Here is a 20221-nt window from a genome sequence, read left to right on the forward strand (position 1 = left end):
AATGTGTCGGCTGGCTGGGCAATTGGGACGAATGCACAGATGGCTCCATCAATCGGGCAAGATCGTTCCAGAAGTACATTAAGTACATACTTGAGGCACGTTTCCATCTTATTATGGCTAAAGGATAGGTAGAATTGCACAGTTGTGAGATGCAGTCGAATCCACGGATCTCGGATTCCATAGGGGAATATGCGCTGAATGGCTCACTCTACCTGGGCCCCGATAACAAGACTAAATAGAAATAAGACGTACTTGTTGGATCTTCTCGCCCCGGAGACTAGCAGTTGCTCCGCCACTTCCTGCCTCCGGCATTGAGTCACTTCCCGTCACCGTCAGAACTTGGGCACAGGCCTGTATCCCGGGGAAGGACTTGACAGCACATGCTCGTCTATATATATATATATGCCGTGTTGTACCAAGCCCTGCCTCTGACATGGAATGCGGGTTTCCACCATAACCACCGAAGCCTGAGCGTCGACATATCAACACACCATGCTACGACGACTAGTGACGGTCCGGAAAGTCACCGATATCCAACCCATCAAGGGCGCAGACCGGATCGAGATTGCTCTAGTGGATGGCTGGCAATGCATTGTAAAAAAGGATGGGTTTCAGAAAGGACAACTGGGCGTCTTCTTCGAAATCGACAGTTTTCTCCCGGCCGAGGACCCGAGATGGGCCTTTCTGGAGCCTAACTTCATCAACTGGAACGGCCACCGAGGTTTCCGGGTCAAGTCGCAGAAAATGCGCGGCCACATCTCCCAAGGCCTGCTGATCCCGCTCGGCGATTTCCCCGAGCTGGCTGGGATACTAAAGAAGCTGGAGGACGAACACGGCCGAGAAGAGGCCGAGAAACTCTCCCAAAAGTCCTCGTTCGAGGACGTCCTGAAGGTGCAGAAGTGGGAGGCCATGCACAGCAAGACGAGTGGGTGGAGCGAGATTCCCAAGGAGCCCATCCCCTCCTTCATCCGCAAGACGGACCAGGAGCGCTGCCAAAACCTGCCCGACGTCTTCGAGGAGTGGAAGGATGAAATCTTTCAGGAGAGCACCAAGATGGACGGCTCGTCCATGACGGCCTACTTCGTGCGGAACGACAGCGATAAACTCCCGGAATTGTCCGAAGCGGACGCCGCAAAGCAGCCGACGGCCGTCCTGCCCAACGGGCGGTTCGGCGTCTGCTCCCGCAACGTCGACATCGCCGAGGACAACAACAATAGCGACACCGGACCACAGTACTGGAGGGTCGCCAAGAGGAACAAACTGCCCGAGCAGCTGGCGGGGCTGAACCGCAACCTCGCCGTCCAGGGCGAGCTGTGTGGCGCCACGGTCCAGAGCAACTTTGAGGGCTTCCCCGTCGGGTTCCACGTCTTCTTCGTCTTCGCCGTATGGGACATCGATGCCCAGAAGTACCTGCCGCCCAAGGAGACCGAGGCCATGGCGAAGCAGCTCGGGCTGCGGCACGTACCCGTGATTGGTTACTTCCCGCTGCGGGAGATCGCCACCAGTGTGCCGGACCTGCTGCAGCGCGCCGAAGGGATCGGCTTGAATAAGAGGAAGAGGGAGGGTATCGTGTTGAAACATGTCGGTAGTGACTTCAGCTTCAAGGCCATCTCAAACTCTTATCTGCTGAAACACGGGAAATGACCGAGTTTGCAGCACTACCTAAGTCGACTATATAATGAGATATATACATACACTTAGAACTACAATACACACTCTGCGTCATTCGTCATTAACATCATCATCATCTCCTACTTCAGATCCTTCGTCTATCTGCTTTAGTGGCCCCTGCCATGATAGACATCTGGGCGGCTTCTGTCCCAATACTTGCGGTTTCCAACACGTTTCCCAGTCTACACCGGCAAACTCCTGGTCACAGCCTGAGCCGCCTAGGACGTGCAGGACGGCGCAGTGTGGTGGGGCGTCCAAGTCCACCAGCTCCGGATCGTTGTAAACATAGCACTCGTACTCGAACAACAAGTCGATGTTCCTCAGCCTCGTGCCCAGGTGCAGCTCCCAGCTGCCCGTCTCCCAGCCGTAGGTGGCTTGCTCGCCCAACAGCAGATCGTAGAACGTGCCCATAGTGAGCTGCTGCTGCAGCGAGGGCAGCTCGACCTGAAGGTACTCCACCGTGTCGCTGGTCTGCGTCGTGTAGTTCTTGACGATCTCCAGCTGCGTAATGGCCCCGCCGTCTCCGGCCAGCAGAGGGAGACGCCGCCAGCTGGCCTCTGGGCGAAGGTAGATCTCGCGCTCGGCCTCGTCCTGCGCCCAGGGCAGACGCCGGAAGGGGAGGGTGCAGTCGCCCTCGAGCGAGAGGTAATAGTAGACGTTTTTCACGCGCTCTTCTGCCGTAAACGCGGCGGTGGTGTTGAAGAGAGGCGCGAACCTGCGCTGGAGGAAAGGGTGCAGGCAAGGTCTCTCTTGCCCCTGGGCGCTGCTGAGCGAGGGCTGCTGTGCCGAGATGATCATGTCTTGAATGATACTTCGAAAAAGCCTCGAAGCTGCCTGACTAAAAAGAAACGCGCCAAAGTCCACGTGGCGAACATATTGCAGGATCTGAATGAGTATCTCGGTTGGGAGATACTGCAACTGCGCCATATTGATTTGAGTATCATACACAAACAGGGGTACTGTGTTATTGTATGATATCTTGTTTGTCGTCAAGTTCGCGGGATGAACGCTCAAGTCGGGGAGCCCGCATTTTGAGTGCCACTTACTAACCGAATCTAAGCTGAAAAGAGCAATATGGAATAGAGCCACATATTTGCCCAAAGGGGGCATTTCTTGGAAATCCATTACACCCTGGAACGGACAGTTCGGCCGAGTAGGGTCATAAATACCACAAATCATAATATAAGGCGATACAAGAAGGCAAAGGCTTCGTGAAACAGCGCTCAGTTTTGTTGCAGAAAATCCCCTAATTCTAGCCCCTTTGCCGGGATATAGCCAAATCCAACTCCATCAAATGCTAAGATGTATGTATGTACGCCGTGTAATGCAAGATTCCAGTGTGCTGTGCCACTTAAGCAGAAATTGCCATGCCTTCTGCCTTCTCCGACTGGGCTGGAGTAGCCGTGACACCCCGTGCCGACAGGGGCTTCTTTTCCTGTGCGCGATATTCGGCCTTTGGTCCACCCGCCGCCATTGCTGTCTTATTGCTTGGTTTCGCTTCCGGCTTCTTGGCGCCATTCGGGTAGATGTCAAACTTGTTGTCCACATCACGAGCCTGGTCCAGGAGGTGCTCAAAGCCGAGCATCTCGCAGGTCTTCGTATAGCTCTTGCACGCACTAATAAGTTTGTACTCGGGCTGTTTACCTGGGATGATCTGGCAAAGCAAGTACTTGGTGTTGCCGAACCTGTTTTCGACATTCATACAGCATCGCAGGTACTGCTCCACCACCTCTTTCCAGGGCGCAACACCTCCATCGGCCTTGGCCCGGAAACAGCTCGAGTTCTTCTCAGCACAAGTTGCAATCATGGCTCCATCAGTGCCGTACTCCTCCATCAGGCTTAAAGCATGGTCACGGCCTTCTACGTCGCCATTCATCACACAAGCAACACCGGCCTCATGGCAGACACCAGCCACCATGCGCAGCTGCTCGCGAATCGCGCGCTCTCTGGGGCGCATCGGGGTCGTGCGGCAATGTATCGTCAGACCGGTGATGCCAGTCGCGACGAGTTTGCGAACCAAGGCCTCTGTTTCCGCAGGCGTCTCGAGCAGCCTGATCTTGACGCTTATTCCAATTTCGTGCTCGGATCCCACCTTCTCTACCAGGGCCTCCAGTATAGAGACAAGGAGGTCCGGCGTCTTGAGCAGAGCAGCACCCATGCCGCAATGCACACTGAATGGCTTGGGGCAGCCGGCGTTCACATCGATCCCAGCGACGTCGGCAGCAACAAGCTTTGCTGCTTCCACGGCCAAGTCGGGGTTGGAAGTGCCAAGCTGGAAGATAAGTTTCCGTCCCTCTCGTTCTGGGTGTATCTGAAAGATGATGCTCTCCTTGGCATCCGGGGGAGGCTGCTTCGCGCCCTGATGGGGCTTTCGCGTCCACATGAGTGTCTTGGTGTCCTCGTGAACCTTGCGGGTGGTGCCGATCATGGCTTTGTCCACGGTTTCGGGGCCTGAACAATCCATAGATTCATCGTCAGTCGCAAGTTCCCAAATGCGCAAAGTATATGCAAAGACGTACCCCATACCAGGTCGGCTCCGTAGTGCAAGGCCAAGAGCCGCGACGGCAACTCGCCGGAGCGCACCATGGGCGCAAGAACGACTTTGCCGCGGTAGTCGACACCGCGGCGGGGGATAGGAACCTTCTTGATTTCGGTCGCCATAATGCTTCTCATAAACCGGCTGAGAAGGGACATGACACGGAAGAGGGATTTGGATGGAGGCGAGCGTGGAATCAAATTCTTGTGTTTCCAGGCACGCCTTTCTCCGAATTACCTACATGCACTTACTGGTTTACTCACAATTCCCGGCGGGTCGGATCCGTCTAATCTAATCGGAAAAACCCCACCATTTCAAACGCTGCCGATGGTACCTTGTAGAACTTCATCGTGCGTGCATAATTGATGCCTTTGGTAGCTACATGTATGCCTATTTGTTAGATTTTGAGTTCCGTAACATGCAGTTTTCAAGTATGTCCCATTACTGAGTATACCCTCAATCCTACCTCTAAATCGCACTGTCTTGTGTGTCGACGTACGTGAGTGAAATGGAATATCAATCAGGTCGCTTCAGTGAAGCCTCGCCACATACACCTACACCCGCCTGCATGCGCTGTAACCTCGAAAAACTAGACAGGCATTAGAAGAAAAACTACCCGAGGCATGGATGTCTGATTGGCTCGAACGGCACGGGCATCGACGTACAGGCGGGCAGGGGTACGACGAGCTTCTCGAGGTTAATCTGAAGTCTGAAGTCTTCCCTTCACCCACCCGGTCAGTGCTTGCGCCAGTGCCAGTGCCAGTGCCAGTGCCCTGTGCTTGCCGTCAGTCGTTTCCGTTCCACGCTGTCCATCTCGAGAGCCGTCCGTGGCTTGTAAGATACCTCTGTAGCCGGCTGTTGTTGTGCACTACCCCCACGCCTCACAAGTAAGCTGGAGCGAGCTTTGAGTTTATGAGTAGGTATAAATATCTCCCAACCAACCTTATGCTGTCGCTTCGAGCGCCTGTGTTTCGTCGTCAGACACTCCCGCAGGCAGTCCGGTTTCCGCAGCAGCAGCAGCACCTCTCGAAATCTTTGTCGCCTCCGCGGTGCCTTAGTCATCCTTCCTGCTCCCCTTTACTAGCCAACCCCGCGGCCGGGCCAATCACACCATCGCAGCCTCCAAGCTGGCCGACCAATCCAGCAGCACGCAGGGCCAGCGTAGCCGTAGCCGTACCCCTCCCTCCTACCCGCTCTAGCAGCATCCCCTCCGCCGTCCATTTCCGTCACAATAATTCTTCTGCCAACACTCCATCGCCCTTGTCTTCTTCTTCCTCCGCCAAAATAGCATCCCAACGCTCCGCCCAAATAGCTCGTCATCTTTCGAGCTCAGCGCCGCTATCAATCGACCAGAAGCTTCATCGTCCTCGTGACCCCTCCGCCACCATGGCCTACTCCGTCCGCAAGGTCGCCGCTCCCAACACCTTGGAGCACCGCGTCTACGTCGAGAAGGATGGCGTCCCCGTCTCCCCCTTTCACGACATTCCCCTCTACGCCGACCAGGAGAAGGGCATCCTGAACATGATTGTCGAGATCCCCCGCTGGACCAACGCCAAGCTCGAGGTTCGTCTGCTGCTACTATACCTGACCATCCTGACCGCCCTGACCGCCTGTGCCTGCTGTGGTGGTTGATGGATTGCTTGTTTTGCTGACACGCGACTTTTGCCTACTAGATCTCCAAGGAGGAGCTTCTCAACCCCATCAAGCAGGACATCAAGAAGGGCAAGCTTCGCTACGTCCGCAACTGCTTCCCCCACAAGGGTTACCTGTGGAACTACGGTGCCTTCCCCCAGGTTAGTTTTATCCCTCCTTTCCCCCGAACGCGGTAGGACCCAACTCGATCTAACCTCAACCTGCTCATGACAGACCTGGGAGGACCCCAACTCCGTCCACCCCGAGACCAAGGCCAAGGGTGACAACGACCCTCTCGACGTTTGCGAAATCGGCGAGCTCGTCGGCCATGTCGGCCAGGTGAAGCAGGTCAAGGTCCTCGGTGTCATGGCTCTGCTTGACGAGGAGGAGACCGACTGGAAGGTCATTGTCGTTGACATCAACGACCCCCTCGCCCCCAAGCTAAACGACGTCGAGGATGTCGAGCGCCACCTGCCCGGCCTTCTCCGTGCCACCAACGAGTGGTTCCGTATCTACAAGATCCCCGATGGAAAGCCCGAGAACCAGTTCGCCTTCACCGGCGAGTGCAAGAACAAGGAGTGCGTCTTGCCACCGTTTCTCTTGGCGTTATACCGCTTGCTAACTTTGCTGATAGGTACGCTTTCGATGTCATTCGCGAGTGTGGCGAGGCTTGGGAAAGACTCATCACTGGCAAGACCCCTGCCGGCGGTGTTTCCACGTAAGCAATCCAGAATCACTCCAAACTAACCAGACAATTAATACTAATTTGTTTCCCGTTCAGCACCAACTTGACTGCTGCCAACTCTCCCAGCCGCATCACCCAGGACCAGCTGCCTCCTCTGCCTTCCAACCAGGAGCTTGCCCCTGAGAAGATTGACGCTTCCATTGACAAGTGGTTCTTCATCAGCGGTGCTGCTGCTTAAATGTTGTATACACTTGGGAACTGATAGACAAAAAACTACTTGCGGGGATTTACCAACGATCAAAGGGGTTAGTGGGGAACTGAAAAACGGAAGCGTGTTGATAGGGAGCACCCCTATAACCCCTTACTGATCTTTGTTGTTGCACAAAAAATACAATTCACTGCATATTGAAAACTCCAGCTTCCTGTCTCACCACATATTGAATACGCCAGATGTACACAACGCCGCACTGGGCAATCGTAGACGTGCGCACTAGTTCATGAACGTAGAAAATGGATTAATGATTTCTGTCTAAAATCACAATCAGCGCTGGTGGTGACCACACATCAGCACTCATGGCCAAATGGCAAGGCAACGCGTTGCAGCCCCCTGTAAAGGTGTTGGCCCCCTCCTATCTCTTGCAGTACATCAAAGTCCAATTAAGCATGCAATCATTCACTTGACCCTGGTGAATGCAGACGCCCATGCACGTGGACAACCAAAGTGTCCTCTCTAATCTGCCGTAACCAGTGCGCCTCTCTAACGTTTATGTACAGCGAAACAAAACACAACCGATACCCACGGTATATCCTATATGAACTACAAAGCTGACGTACAAGTCACGCGTCAAAGGAAAAATAAGCCTCAATATCCGTGCCATCGTACCACACACATCCTTTCTCCACGGGCCTTACAAGCCCCCCGTAGTACCACTAGAGTGCGGCGAAGCTGGGCGGGCAGGCTCTGAAGACTTGACGGGTGGTGTGTTGATTTGCTGCTTGGGCGACGGGGATAGCGAAGTGGATGGTGGGTATATGGCCGGCGCCGGCGTTGAGTGAATGCCGTTGCTTGAGTTTGCCGATGGGGGCGGCGGGGAGCGTTTCTTCTGGGGTGAAAGGCCGTTCTGCGCCGGAGGCAGCGTTGGCGTCGAGACACGCGGGCTTGAGGCGGGATGGGTCGGTTTCAGCTGTGGCGTCGAGAGACCGGCGGGGATGCTGCTTGTGGTTTGTCCAGAGGAGAAGGACACCGAGGGAGGAGATAGCGCGGGCAGGCTGTTTGCTGCGGCCTCAAGGGGCTGCTTGAGGGGCGAGTCTGATCTGGCAGTAAGAGACGGGACGGCCACATCCGCGTGGGGAGGCATGCTGGACGACGATGCCAGGCTGGTGCCATTCGTCTTGGAGGGTGATACATGGAATAGCCCCTTGGGTGGGAGGTTGCCATGGTTGATGGTGGAGTACGCCCGAGACTTATTGGGAGACTGCTGCGGAGGGGAAAGTTGGGGGTGTGGTGAAGAGAAAGGGTTGAGCCCCTCACCCAGTGTATATGGCGATGGAGGAAGTATTGCCGGTGCCTGGCTTGCCGGTTTGACGGGAATACTAGGTACTGCTTTTGTTTGTTGCTTGAGACCTTGTTGCAGCTGTATACCATTGAGAGATGGCTTTTGTGAGCCTGCACCGCTCGGAGGAGACAAGTCGGGCTTCGCCAAGCCTTTCGTAGGTATCTCAACAGCCAGTCCTCCATGCAGTGACCCTTCGGCCTGCTTGGCAGAAGCCGGGGAAGATGAAGCATCATCTTGATTCTTTACCTTGAGCTTGATCACCGTTTGTCTGGAGCTTGTGTCCTTGTTCTTGCAAGCGCCACAGATGAAGTGGAAGTCAGCGCGATCAGCTTCTTTCTTACTGACACCTGCACACTTGCTGTGCTGCCACACATTGCACTTTTCGCATGCTATGCTGTGAGTGCCGTCGTCAACCTGGCCGTACATTCCGCAGACGCAATCAAATGTCCACTCTTCTTCGTCTTCGAGCTCCTTTAATGCTTGCTTGTTTCTGTCGATTTCGGCTTGGAGGCGACGCTCTGATACGCGGCCAGTGCCTGAGCTCAGATTCCTGCTGTCTTCGGACAACTGCGCAAGCTCCTCCTCGTGCTGAATACGGCGTGCTTCGCGCTCTTGGAGTCGTTTCTCCCGAGAGACGAGCCTGCTGTCCCGCTCCTTCTCTATCTTGAGACGCTTCTGCTCTTCCTTCTTCGCAGCCAAGGCTTCACGGCGGTGCCTTTCCTCCTCTTCTCGGATTTGCTGCTCTTGTTTTTGTTGTTCTGCTTTGTTGGCAATGCGACTGGAGCGCTTGGCATGTGCCAGCTTTTCCATGTTGAGTAACTCCTTCTCTCGCGCAAGGGCCTTGCGTTTTCGCGATTCCTCATGCTTCTCGAGAATGGGAACGAGTCCCTCCTCAATGCGATCCCGCAACACTTTCTCGTTCTCGTCACGCGTTTTGCGCATTGTGGCCAAGAAGGCCTGTACATCTGGCAGGCTGACGGCGATGCATTCCCACTTGGCGCCACCGAGACCATCATCTTCGGGCTCGGGGGCTTCCTCGGCCTCAGAACCTGGTCCCTCGTCATCCTCTGCGTCTGCCGCAGCAGATCTAGACACACGGCGCCTTTTGGCAGCTCTTGATGCTGCAGCCTTGGCCTTTATTGTGTTCTTCTTGGGCTTCCAGGTGCTGTCTGGGGGCGGAGCATCCGTCATGCGATATAGACGATCGTCATCAAGCAGGTAGTATGTGCGATCTTCGCTGTCCCAGCCGTAAGGCTCGATCCTCCACTCGGTCTGGTCGGACACGCGCTGTTCGTCCATCTTCTCGCGGATTCGTTCAGGGTGTAACATTACCCACTGCGTCAACTTGTGAAGAACACGAAGCTACATGTTTGAGTTAGCCCGGTGGCCAGTACCGCCTGCGGTATTATCGGCTTACCTTGGTTAGGACATCAAAGTCGTGAAACCTGTTCGGCTGTTCCTCCGTGCCGAAGGGATTATGCTCTGGATCTTTGGCGACAAACTGGCGCCTCGTATACTCATCGAACAGGTCGGGAGTCAGGCCGCGGTGTGACGAGACAAACTTGAGCAGGCACAGGCCGATATCGACGAGGACCGTGGATTGCGACTTGAGGCATTCTGTTTCGAAAACCTACGCAAACATAATTAGCTGGGGCGTTGGCCAATTGCTGTCCTCACTTGTTACTTACGTCAATGTCAATGCTGTCGTCAATCTTGACGACCTTGCCAAATAGGTATATCCATTGGAAGAGGTTGGCGAACTGCCACATGTTCCGGATGCGATGCAACAGCGATGCCTCTTTTGACTGTTCCGGGGTTGATGGCAATGCTGCTGGCGCGGGGGATTCCGCTTCGGCTTCTGCATCGCGCCGCGTGCGCTTCCTCGACGAGACCATCTTGAAGAGTTGCGATGGGGGCTGTGGCTGATGGTGTGCGCGGGAAAGTTGGATGGAACAAGGTTGCTAGTGACTTCGCGGTAGCAGGGGGTCGCGAGATGTCGTCAGGTCAGGTCAAGGGAGATAGATGCGATGGAGATGCTGGAACCATGGGGGCGACCGGAAAACGAACAACTGCCCGAAAGGATGTTTGACAGGCCGATGCAAGTTGCTATGCACGGGATCGGTATTGACAATAATGAAGCAAAGGGAACCAAACAGGCAGCCGTCACGCAAAGGTGATTAGATGCAAGGTTTGAGGCTTTGCTGGATGTTGGTATTTTTGTGTCCAGAGGCACGTTCCGGAAAGCTTGCAAACGCGTTCGGCCGGTCCCTCCATTAAACCACTAAGAAAAAACGCGCCGCGCAGTCCGACGGGCTGACATTACGGCATTAGCTAAGAACGTACCCTGGCACAGTCGCATTTGATCGAACCTCCAAATATTGATCCTCCTGACTCCTGAGTGGTTATTATCACGTGCATACATACATACTTTGATGCCACTGCGGATAGCAACAACAGCCTTCGTCCCAGAGGCCCCTTCGTTCAACCTTTCAGCAACCTGGAACTCTGCATGCCTACGTCCTATGGGCTGCCCTGCTTTCTCGTGCTGGAAGTTATTCATGCACCACCTGCTTGTTGCCCTGTTTTCCCATGCTGCTAGGCATGGTCAATACCAGTATAACTCTAGAAATAAGAAATTTATACCTATCTCAACACGTGCATGCATGCCTACCTTCGTGTAGCTACATTAGGTAGTCCAGGATTTTACAGTAAACAGGAGTAGCCTGCCAAGAGAGCTTGTGACGGAGGTCTATAGCAGCCAGATGCCCCTATCATCTCACATAAAAAGAAGGTGGTATAATACTAAGAGGTACGGAGTACAGCAAACCACTAAACTCACTTTACCATCTTCTGGAGCACTTGGCTTGGAGATGACTGGCTACCTATCGATGGAATAGCCAGTGAAGGAGTAGCTGGTGGTAATTAGCAGTAATCACAGTGATACTATAAGCATCTAGAGAATCAAATTAGCGGAATGTTGCTAGTAAGGAGTATGCCAAAAATGACAATTATCTTCCGAGTCTTTATGGGTACCTAATGTATTATCGGTAAGGTTATCTACATGTAGTATGTAGTCATTCATGTATAGATATTTTGTATAGTCGTAGTTCTCCTGTCCCTGGGAAGGCATCTGATGTAGGGTGCTTCAAAGGTAATCCGCGATGTACCTAATGTGGGAATTGAGGTCCAGGCAGGAAGGAAGTTCGCGACTGAAGATCGATCCGAAGCAATTGCTATGGCACTACGGCGTTACAGTTATGTAGTCTGCCTAGCATGGACAACGGAATGCGCTTCAAACTTACACAACAGCAAATGGGCGCGTGGATTGTCCAGAACAAAGCAACAAAACGACCAATGCACAGGACTGGGGAGGCTAATGTAGAGAAGATGCAAGATCAGCGCTATCATCGCGGTTTTCGAGAGGGTCCATCTGCCAGCGCCAGAAGCAGATAGCTTGTCGTTTCAGGACCCCCATGCCTGCGTTTGAACGCATGCCGAGATGGGGGGGAGGAGGAATTCTAGTCGCTCTTGTGACGTGTCTCCGGTGTCTCGCGTCTAATGACCCCCCCCCACAAAGCAGAGATGACCGATGAATTACCGGCAACGCAACGCGCAATCGTCTTCTCTTGCTTCTCGAATCCTGCCGTCCTGCCCACCGAGCAGTAATCTATTAGTCAAGCCAAGCTGGCCTTCTTCCATGCCATGATCCAGTTCGGCATTGTCGGAATATCCAGAAAGATTGTTGTGGCACGCAAAGGCAGTAGGTACCTATGCAAAAGCAATCGTGGCCTGACCTTGAACCAACCTTCCCTTTAGAATACAGACATAGTACATACATCGCCCGGAAGCATCGAGGTCCTAATCCGAGGTCAAAGTGTTTCAAAGTCTAAATGTCGGAAGAAAGCTGTCACTGCTACATAGGAGGAGAATTGGTTTCAGCTCTTTTGGGAGGTAATCTTTCGTAATTTGCCATATTGCGATATTCGATCGGTCAGATTCGAGGCCGATTTATTAGGTAAATTTCGTGACAAAGCCATGCCGATCAGCACTGAGGAGAGAGCGAGAGACTGCTAAGACACAATGCGCCAGTGCAGTGGTACATGATAACATTGAAGTTATGACGCCGCAAGGGGAGGGTGGCTTGTTTCCATGCTGCGATGGTGGGCGCAGTAGAAACCCGTCTTGGCGGGTGGTTCCGTTTCGCCATGAAGAATCCTGTAAATCATACCCAACTCACTCCAACTCTGGTTTGGATGGGATGGCGCAAAGACACAAAGTGGGCTGGAACCTTGGGGGCTCGTCGACCCCAAATTGTTCGTGTTTGCGTGATTTGGAGCCAAGAGTCTTGAGGCTGAGCCGATGGCCTTATGTAGAGTGAGCATGTACATGCTGAGGAACCTACCTTGTAGCTGCATCAATAGTGCATTGCTGTGCATTGGGGGATTGGGGGCACGATGTGTGTCTCACTCCGAAAGGGGGCCGCCGGCAAGGGGCGTCCCAAGTTGCAGAGGATGACCGTTGGCGTAGGCTTCTAGTGCAGCAGCTGGCAGGCCGGGTTAGTGCCTGCTCTGCCTGGTAGCGTGGGCGCCTAGTACCAGACGAGCATAGCAGCAAGTTGCCCCCCTCTAGCCCGAGGTCGCGCAATGGGGGCTTGACGGCACCTTGCAGCGCACGGGTTGCCTAGGCTGAGAGGAACCGCAGGGGCGGATCGTCTGTTGGTCACTGTCCCCTTGTTGGATGCCTCTGCAGACGGCACCAGCGCACCCCCAATCGCATCCCAGTAAGTAATGTAGTGCCCTTCCAGCGCGAGGGAAACTTCGAGGGCGAGTCTGACATCTGAAATCCCCTTCACATCAGCCAACATAGTCTGCCTCCCCCATACATTGTACATGCACTAGAGCAATTGGGCTTGCTACCTTGCCTATTCCACCAACCACGAAACGCTGGAATCCCGCGACAGAGTTCCATCCAACCTCCAGACTCCAGGCACCGGCTTTCCTTCTTCGATCAAGACTATTCCAGTCAACAACATAGAGTTGGTCCTTGTTGAACAACGGGCCCTCGATCCTCGTTTCTGTCCCTCGCTCTTTCTCTATCTCTCCCTGTCGCCCTTCTTCAGATCCGGGACGACGCGACGACGACGACGACGACGACGACGACAACAACAACCGCGACGGCGACAACAATAATCAACCTGCTCGACCATCTGCCGCCACTTATACTCTGGAAGGGCGAAAACCACAATTGCGACTGGCCTTTTACACTCGCTTCTCTCGTGATGCTCTTGGTATCAATCTAAATTATTAATTGCCATTGCGTTCGCGCATTGCGCTGGCCGAATTGCCCAAATCACTCCCCCGGTCCTTGACTTGGTGGCCAGAGGCATAGATCGCCATGTCGTCACAGCATCCGGAACAGCCTCCCCCGTCGCCCCAATCGATACCGTTACAAAACCTGGCAAGGCCTCCAGGCGAGCACGATCAAGATGTAGCAGGACGGAGCACGGGCGCCACGGCGCCAACTGGTCTTCAACCTGTCCAAAGGATATCGCCGCCCTCGCCCTCGCCCTCGATGCAGAGGAACAGCGAGCTGCCTGGACTCATGACATATTGGGAACAGCCACAGGGCGGGCAGCAAGAGCCCGGCACTTCCCGCCCCGGGCATGTTGGCTCAACTCCAAGTTCTCCTATCGACCCTGCAGCTCTTCAGTTTGCTTTGCCTCCGGAGATACATCCCCCTCACCCATCGCCTGGACAGTCGTCGCCGAATTTGTTGAATCCGTATGCGATGCAGACGACGTATTACGACGAGCCTTCGGGCGGCGATTACTTCGACTCGGATAGCGCGCCGCTAACAGCTTCTGCGCAGCCAATATCTGGAGCGCATACTACACGGCTAAGTGAATCCCAGCCGCGAAGCAGCTTCCAGACTGTGTCGGACCTGGATGGTGCGCAATCGCCCAAGCCCAGAGATACCAAGATGCTGGGCTTCGATCTGGGTCCGGATTTCGAATCCAACAAGCATCGAAGCTATGGAAACTCCCCTTACGCCCACGGACAGTCGGCTTTCACGGTCTCCTGGGGCGGCCCTGCACCGAGCTGGGACAATCGTTAGGGCCATGTCCCAGCGTGTGGTCAACATCAGTGGCGAGGCAGAGACCCTCGAGCAGCAACAGCAGAGACGGTCGCGCTCTAGATCGCCCAGCGCAGATGGACGTAGATCCCAACTTCCGCCTGATTTTATGGGCGACACATCGTATCAATCTCAGGTGTACCCAACTACGCCCCTTGAGAAAGCTGGAGGAGATCGGTTTACCTTCGCCCCAGAACCTCCGATGATACCCAGGAGGCCTATGCCTAACCCGCTAAAAGGCCGTTCACTCGGTATCTTCTCCCCGGACAATCCCATCCGAAAACGACTCTGCGATGTCTTGGTCAACCCTTATATGGAGCCGTTCATTCTCATCCTGATAGTGCTGCAAACGATTTTGCTGGCTGTAGAAGCTGCCCCAAATGTCCATGAAGAGGGAAATCATCGACCTGAGAGATGGGGCGGCAATGCAATTGATTGGGCTATGCTGGTTCTGTTCATCATTTTTACTATAGAGCTCATCGCTCGCATTATTGTGTCTGGTTTTGTACTCAATGCGACGGAGTACAGCACCATTGATCGAGGCAAGGGTGTAAAGAAACTTGTATCCGAGAGGTATGAGGCAGTCTTCAAGCCGCAGCGGCAGAAGTCTGTGAAATCCCCGACCCCGAGGGAAGACTCATTTGGTCCTCACACATTTGCCCGCTCGTTCACGATGATGCATGGACAGAGGCTACCGGAAACAGTTGAAGAGGCGCAGAGGATGCAATTGGCTCGGAGGGCATTTCTACGCCACGGGTTCAATCGACTAGATTTCGTTGCAGTGGTTTCGTTCTGGATCACATTCGCTTTGAGCATTACGGGCATAGAGGCGGAGCACCGCATCTGGATCTTTCGGATGCTGAGCTGTCTCAGGATCGTCAGGCTCCTTGCTCTCACGAACGGTACCTCCGTATGTTCAAGCCCCTTTCCCCTTTCCCCTTTGATAGAGACTGGCACCGCTAACGCTCCACCAGATTATCTTACGAAGTCTCAAGAAGGCGACGCCCTTACTCCTCAGAGTATCCTTTCTTATCCTTTTCTTCTGGATCTTATTCGCTATTATCGGAATTCAAAGTTTTAAAACAAGCTTGAGCCGGCAATGCGTGTGGGTAGACCCGGAAGACCCCAACAACTTGACTGCGGCCTATACCAACGACGAAGTCTTCTGTGGTGGCCATCTGGATCCAAATGGAACAGCTCTTCCTTGGGTCAGGATGCGCAACGACAACTTTTCGGACCGGTATTTTGCCACGACACATCCCAAGGGCTTCATCTGTCCCAAGGGGTCTTTGTGTCTACTGCAAGAGAGCCCCTACAACAACACTGTCAACTTTGACAACATTTACCATTCGCTGGAGTTGGTTTTTGTTTTGATGAGCGCGAACACATGGTCTGATCTGATGTACTGGACCTCGAACTCGGATTATTTGACGTCTGCTCTTTTCTTTGGAGCCGGCATCATGATCATGATGCTATGGATGACCAACTTGCTTATCGCTGTCATTACATCCTCTTTCCAAGTTATTCGAGAGGAAAGCAAGTCCAGTGCTTTCACCTCTAGCCAAGAACCATTAATGGGCGTTGTGCCAGACCAAGACCGCCTGCAACGCACATCGACCTTGCAGAAGTTATATGACAAGACCTCGATTATTTGGGTGTTACTGATCACGCTCGACCTGGTAACGCAGGCTTGGCGGAGTTCTAGGATGCCGGAAAGCCGTGCGACATTTATTCATGTTGTGGAAATCATCGTCACCAGTCTCTTGGACATCGAGATCGCCATTCGTATTGCTGCCAATTGGAGGGGGTTTCACAGGAATTACCGAAATCTCTTCGATCTTTTCCTCGCAGTAGCCACAACCATCATCATCCTGCCGCCCATACACAATTCGGGACAAGTGTACGCATGGCTTAGTGGCTTCCAAATCCTCAGGATTTATCGCGTGGTTTTGGCCATTCCGATCACACGAAAGCTGATTTTACTTGTTCTGGGAAACGCTGCAGGTATTGCGAACCTGCTGCTTTTCGTGTTTCTCATCACATTCATCATGGCCATATTTTCCGTGCAAATATTTCGAGGCGAATTGCCGTTGTACAAAGATGGCGAGCTCAACCGAATCTCATTCTACAATATCTATAATGCCTTTCTTGGCATGTACCAGATTTTGTCTAGCGAGAATTGGACGGAGATACTGTACAACGTTACCTCTTACACGACCAGCACAGGAACCTCCTGGTACGGCTCAATGTTCCTTATCGGCTGGTTCATCCTTGCCTTCTTCATTTTGGTCAACATGTTCATTGCGGTCATTCAGGAAAATTTTGATGTGTCAGAAGATGAAAAGCGGTTGGAACAAGTGAAGGCGTTCTTGCAGCGAAAAGAGCTCGGGAGCAACCAGAGCAATTTAGCTCTGTCGACAATCTTCACCTTCGGCAAGACTCGGAGAAAGAAAGACCCTCTCGATTATGGGCCTGCCACTATGGAGATGCTCTTGAAAGATGCCGTTGTTCGCGAGTTTCTGGACGATAGCTTGGATCCATTGCAGCAGGCATCCGCTGACGGACAGTCGCCACAGCAGGGCGCAGGTGCTGGGGATGTTCGCCCTGGACTGCTGTCTGGGGTTTGGAGCAGGTTGCGTTCCTTCTTCATCGACAAGGACCCGAACCCCTTTTACTCCAATATTCGTTTCAATGGTCCAAATGAGACACTCGATCCTCGACAAATGGCTCGCGAGGCGGTGTCTGCTACATCAACTCGACGAAAGGCACAACGTGAGTACCTTGCCCGACATCCAACCTACAATAATGCTCTTTATATCTTCACGCCAAAGAACCCCATCCGGCGCATGTGCCAGAGACTGGTCGGGCCAGGAAGAGGAAACGAGAGGTTCGATGGCGTGGAGCCAAATAAGATTGCTTGGTATACGTTCTCGGCCTTTATTTACGCCGCGATCGTGGCAATGGTGGTTCTTGCCTGTGTTACCACTCCGCTGTACCAGAAGGAGTACTTCGAGACACATTCCTTCAAGTTCTCCAACTGGTTTGTCTGGGTTGATATGGGCTTCGCTGTGGTCTTCACCATCGAGGCAATCATCAAGATTGTGGCAGATGGTTTCTTCTTCACCCCCAATGCCTACTTTCGCAGTTCCTGGGGCTTCATCGATGGCATCGTATTAATCACCCTTTGGATCAATGTCCTCACTCTCTTCGCCAATGACGGAGCCGTTTCAAGAGCCATTGGTGCCTTCAAAGCTCTGCGAGCTCTTCGCCTGCTCAATATCAGCGACACTGCAAGGCAGACTTTCCATTCTCTCGTTATTGTCAGCATCTGGAAAATTCTTGGAGTAAGTCATCCTCGTTCGAGTGTAATCAAAGGCCTATATTTCTTACTTACTTGTTTACTCAGGCCGCGTTTGTATCCGTTTCTCTCTTGATCCCGTTCGCCATCTACGCACTGAATCTGTTCAACGGCCTGCTCGTCCAGTGCAATGATGGCGACGTCGGCAACCTCTCTGAATGCTTTGGCGAATACGAGGCCACCCCGTTCAACGAAGACTGGTCCATGCTAGCACCTCGCGTCGCCGCCAACCCTTTCTACAGTTTCGACGACTTTGGCTCGTCGATGTTCATCCTCTTCCAAATCGTCTCACAGGAAGGTTGGACAGATGTGTCGTTCTCTGTTCAGGCAATCACTGGTAGGGGTGAGCAGCCCAGCGACCTCGCAGCCCCAGGAAACGCCATGTTCCTTGTCGTCTTCAATATTCTTGCCACGGTTTTCATTCTGACCTTGTTCATTTCCATCTTCATGAGAAACTACACGGAGCAAACGGGTGTGGCCTTCTTGACTGCTGAGCAGAGATCGTGGCTCGAACTGCGCAAACTCCTCAGGCAGATATCGCCGTCAAAAAGCTCCTACGACGATTCCGAGAGGAAATGGAAGAAATGGTGCCACAAGCGGGCCATTGAGAAACGCGGCAAGTGGTATACGGCCATTACCGGCGTGCTCGTCTTCCATCTGATACTCCTGATGGCTGAGTTCGAACCCGAGCCAGATTGGTGGACACGCACAAGGGATATCCTATTCGTGGTCTTTACATTTACCTACATGGCAAACATCATCATCCGCATTGTTGGCCTTGGCTGGGCTCGATTTCGAAGAAGCTCTTGGGACATGTTCTCGCTCATTGCCGTTACCGGTGCTCTAGCCACATCTTTCCTGAATCAGAGCAACCGGGGCCATGATACTTACAACCAACTACACAAATTCTTCCTGGTGGCCATTGTGCTCTTGTTGATCCCGCGGAATGACGCTTTGGATCAGCTTTTCAAGACGGCCGCCGCTAGTCTGACAACTATTGTGAATCTACTGGCTACATGGCTAGTATTCTTCTTGGTGTTCGCCATAGCCTTCACCCAGACATTCAGTCTCACCAGATTTGGTGGCTCGGAGGATGCAAACTTGAACTTCCGGACTGTGCCCAAAGCTTTGGTGATGATGTTCCGCATGAGCACTGGAGAAGGTTGGAACGAAATCATGGAGGATTTTGCAACCATTGAGCCACCGTTCTGTGTTAAAGACGCCGAATTTTTCGACAGCGACTGCGGAAGCACAGCTTGGGCCAGGGGCTTATTCATTGGGTGGAACATCGTCAGCATGTATCTCTTTGTCAACTTGTTCATCTCTCTCATCTACGAGAGTTTTTCCTATGTATATCAACGTTCTAGTGGGCTCCCTAGCGTTGACCGAGATGAAATTCGGCGGTTCAAGGAGGCATGGCGCAGCGTTGACCCAGCCGGCACGGGTTTCATCAGCAAAGAACAGTTTCCCAGACTTTTGGGGGAGCTCTCTGGCATTTTTACGATGCGCATCTACGAGCCGGAAGACTCCGTTCGGTCCATCCTTGAGGACGTTCGCAATGATCCCTCGCAGGCAAGGCACACGTCGATCGCGTCAGGTGCGGCCTCCACGAGTGCCTGGGGGGTCGATATCGGCAAACTCAATGCAAGACTAAACCAGATCGACGTCCAGGAGGTTCGGAATCGCCGCCGGCGGTTTAACGTCTTCTTTGAAGAAGTCATGGTTTCCGCGGATCCGGACAGGGGCATCTCTTTCACCACTGTACTCATGATTCTGGCGCACTACAACATCATTAGTGACAGCAAGAGCTTGAGGCTTGAGGAGTTTCTCCGGCGCCGCGCCCGCCTACAGCGTGTTGAGGAAGAAGTTCGTCGAAGAGTCGTCCTTGGGTTCTTCGACACACTGTAAGTTTACGTCACACGTTGTCGCCCCAGTTTCTAACAAGCCGCTAATAATCTTTTCTAGCTACTGGGCACGCAAGTTCAAGAGACATATCGACAAGAAGAAGTCGGGAAGAATGACGGCAGTTCCCCAGTTGGATGTTCCTGATATCTTCGTAGAAGACGAGGATCAGCGGCTTAAACCGCCGCAGCGCTCTACGATGGCTGTGACACCGCAAAGCGCCAGTCGGTCGTCGGAATTCTTGGGTGCTTCGAACGCTGCACGCCCACTCCACAAGAGTTGGAACTCGAACGTAGACACAGGATATGACAGTTCGTCGGCGCATCCGCTGAGCGAGCCGCGCGCGCGACCGTCGAGGCCGAGACACGATACACAGGTATCTGCCTTTAGCTTTGAGCTGCAGGAGCCCGGAACCTCATCTGCCGCGAACAGCAGGCGCGGCAGCTCCGTCAGTCCCGCGCAGGTACGGGAGCTGTTGGACGACTCGGTGTGGGTCGAGAGTATTAGACGCAGTGCGACGATCCGCAAATCTGTCAGGAAAACGGACTGGAGCGCATATTAAGATTAAAAGGGGTACAAATGGGAGGAGGGGCCGGGCGGGGGGCGGGGGCGGGGGCAGGGACAGGAGCAGGAGCGAATCTCACGATTACAAATGAAATGCATAGCAGGCGCAATAGGGTTGTTTTATTTAGCCGGCGATTCAGGGTTGGATGGGTCAACCGACCGACCGAATACGTTCACAGGGCTTG

General features: G+C 53.4%; 6 protein-coding genes across 6 annotated transcripts; 3 read left to right on the top strand and 3 right to left on the bottom strand.

Annotated features, from left to right (window-relative positions):
* Positions 1 to 492: 492 nt before the first annotated feature.
* On the top strand, positions 493 to 1644 carry PG997_004079 (DRB0094 family RNA ligase; the record flags this gene model as incomplete). The annotated part of the gene is made up of 1 exon (XM_066808394.1): positions 493 to 1644. The coding sequence occupies one exon, from the start codon at positions 493 to 495 to the stop codon at positions 1642 to 1644; it is 1152 nt and encodes a 383-aa protein (XP_066672012.1).
* A 78-nt stretch (positions 1645 to 1722) lies between these two features.
* PG997_004080 (uncharacterized protein) lies at positions 1723 to 2598 on the bottom strand (the record flags this gene model as incomplete). The annotated part of the gene is made up of 1 exon (XM_066808395.1): positions 1723 to 2598. One exon carries the CDS (start codon positions 2596 to 2598, stop codon positions 1723 to 1725), a length of 876 nt encoding a protein of 291 aa, XP_066672013.1.
* Positions 2599 to 3022: 424 nt separating this feature from the next.
* On the bottom strand, positions 3023 to 4332 carry PG997_004081 (uncharacterized protein; the record flags this gene model as incomplete). The annotated part of the gene is made up of 2 exons (XM_066808396.1): positions 3023 to 4122; positions 4191 to 4332. The coding sequence occupies 2 exons, from the start codon at positions 4330 to 4332 to the stop codon at positions 3023 to 3025; spliced, it is 1242 nt and encodes a 413-aa protein (XP_066672014.1).
* A 1261-nt stretch (positions 4333 to 5593) lies between these two features.
* Positions 5594 to 6762, top strand: PG997_004082 (inorganic pyrophosphatase; the record flags this gene model as incomplete). Its single annotated transcript, XM_066808397.1, has 5 exons — positions 5594 to 5770; positions 5881 to 6000; positions 6074 to 6417; positions 6474 to 6557; positions 6621 to 6762. 5 exons carry the CDS (start codon positions 5594 to 5596, stop codon positions 6760 to 6762), a joined length of 867 nt encoding a protein of 288 aa, XP_066672015.1.
* A 670-nt stretch (positions 6763 to 7432) lies between these two features.
* PG997_004083 (uncharacterized protein) lies at positions 7433 to 9975 on the bottom strand (the record flags this gene model as incomplete). Its single annotated transcript, XM_066808398.1, has 3 exons — positions 7433 to 9442; positions 9498 to 9710; positions 9769 to 9975. The coding sequence occupies 3 exons, from the start codon at positions 9973 to 9975 to the stop codon at positions 7433 to 7435; spliced, it is 2430 nt and encodes an 809-aa protein (XP_066672016.1).
* Positions 9976 to 13474: 3499 nt separating this feature from the next.
* Positions 13475 to 20034, top strand: PG997_004084 (calcium channel subunit cch1; the record flags this gene model as incomplete). Its single annotated transcript, XM_066808399.1, has 5 exons — positions 13475 to 14139; positions 14195 to 15122; positions 15187 to 17556; positions 17619 to 19474; positions 19536 to 20034. The coding sequence occupies 5 exons, from the start codon at positions 13475 to 13477 to the stop codon at positions 20032 to 20034; spliced, it is 6318 nt and encodes a 2105-aa protein (XP_066672017.1).
* Positions 20035 to 20221: the final 187 nt, after the last annotated feature.

This window comes from Apiospora hydei (genome assembly GCF_038363865.1).
Source record: "Apiospora hydei strain CBS 114990 chromosome Unknown utg000004l_segment0_segment0, whole genome shotgun sequence".
Classification (NCBI taxonomy): domain Eukaryota; kingdom Fungi; phylum Ascomycota; class Sordariomycetes; order Amphisphaeriales; family Apiosporaceae; genus Apiospora; species Apiospora hydei.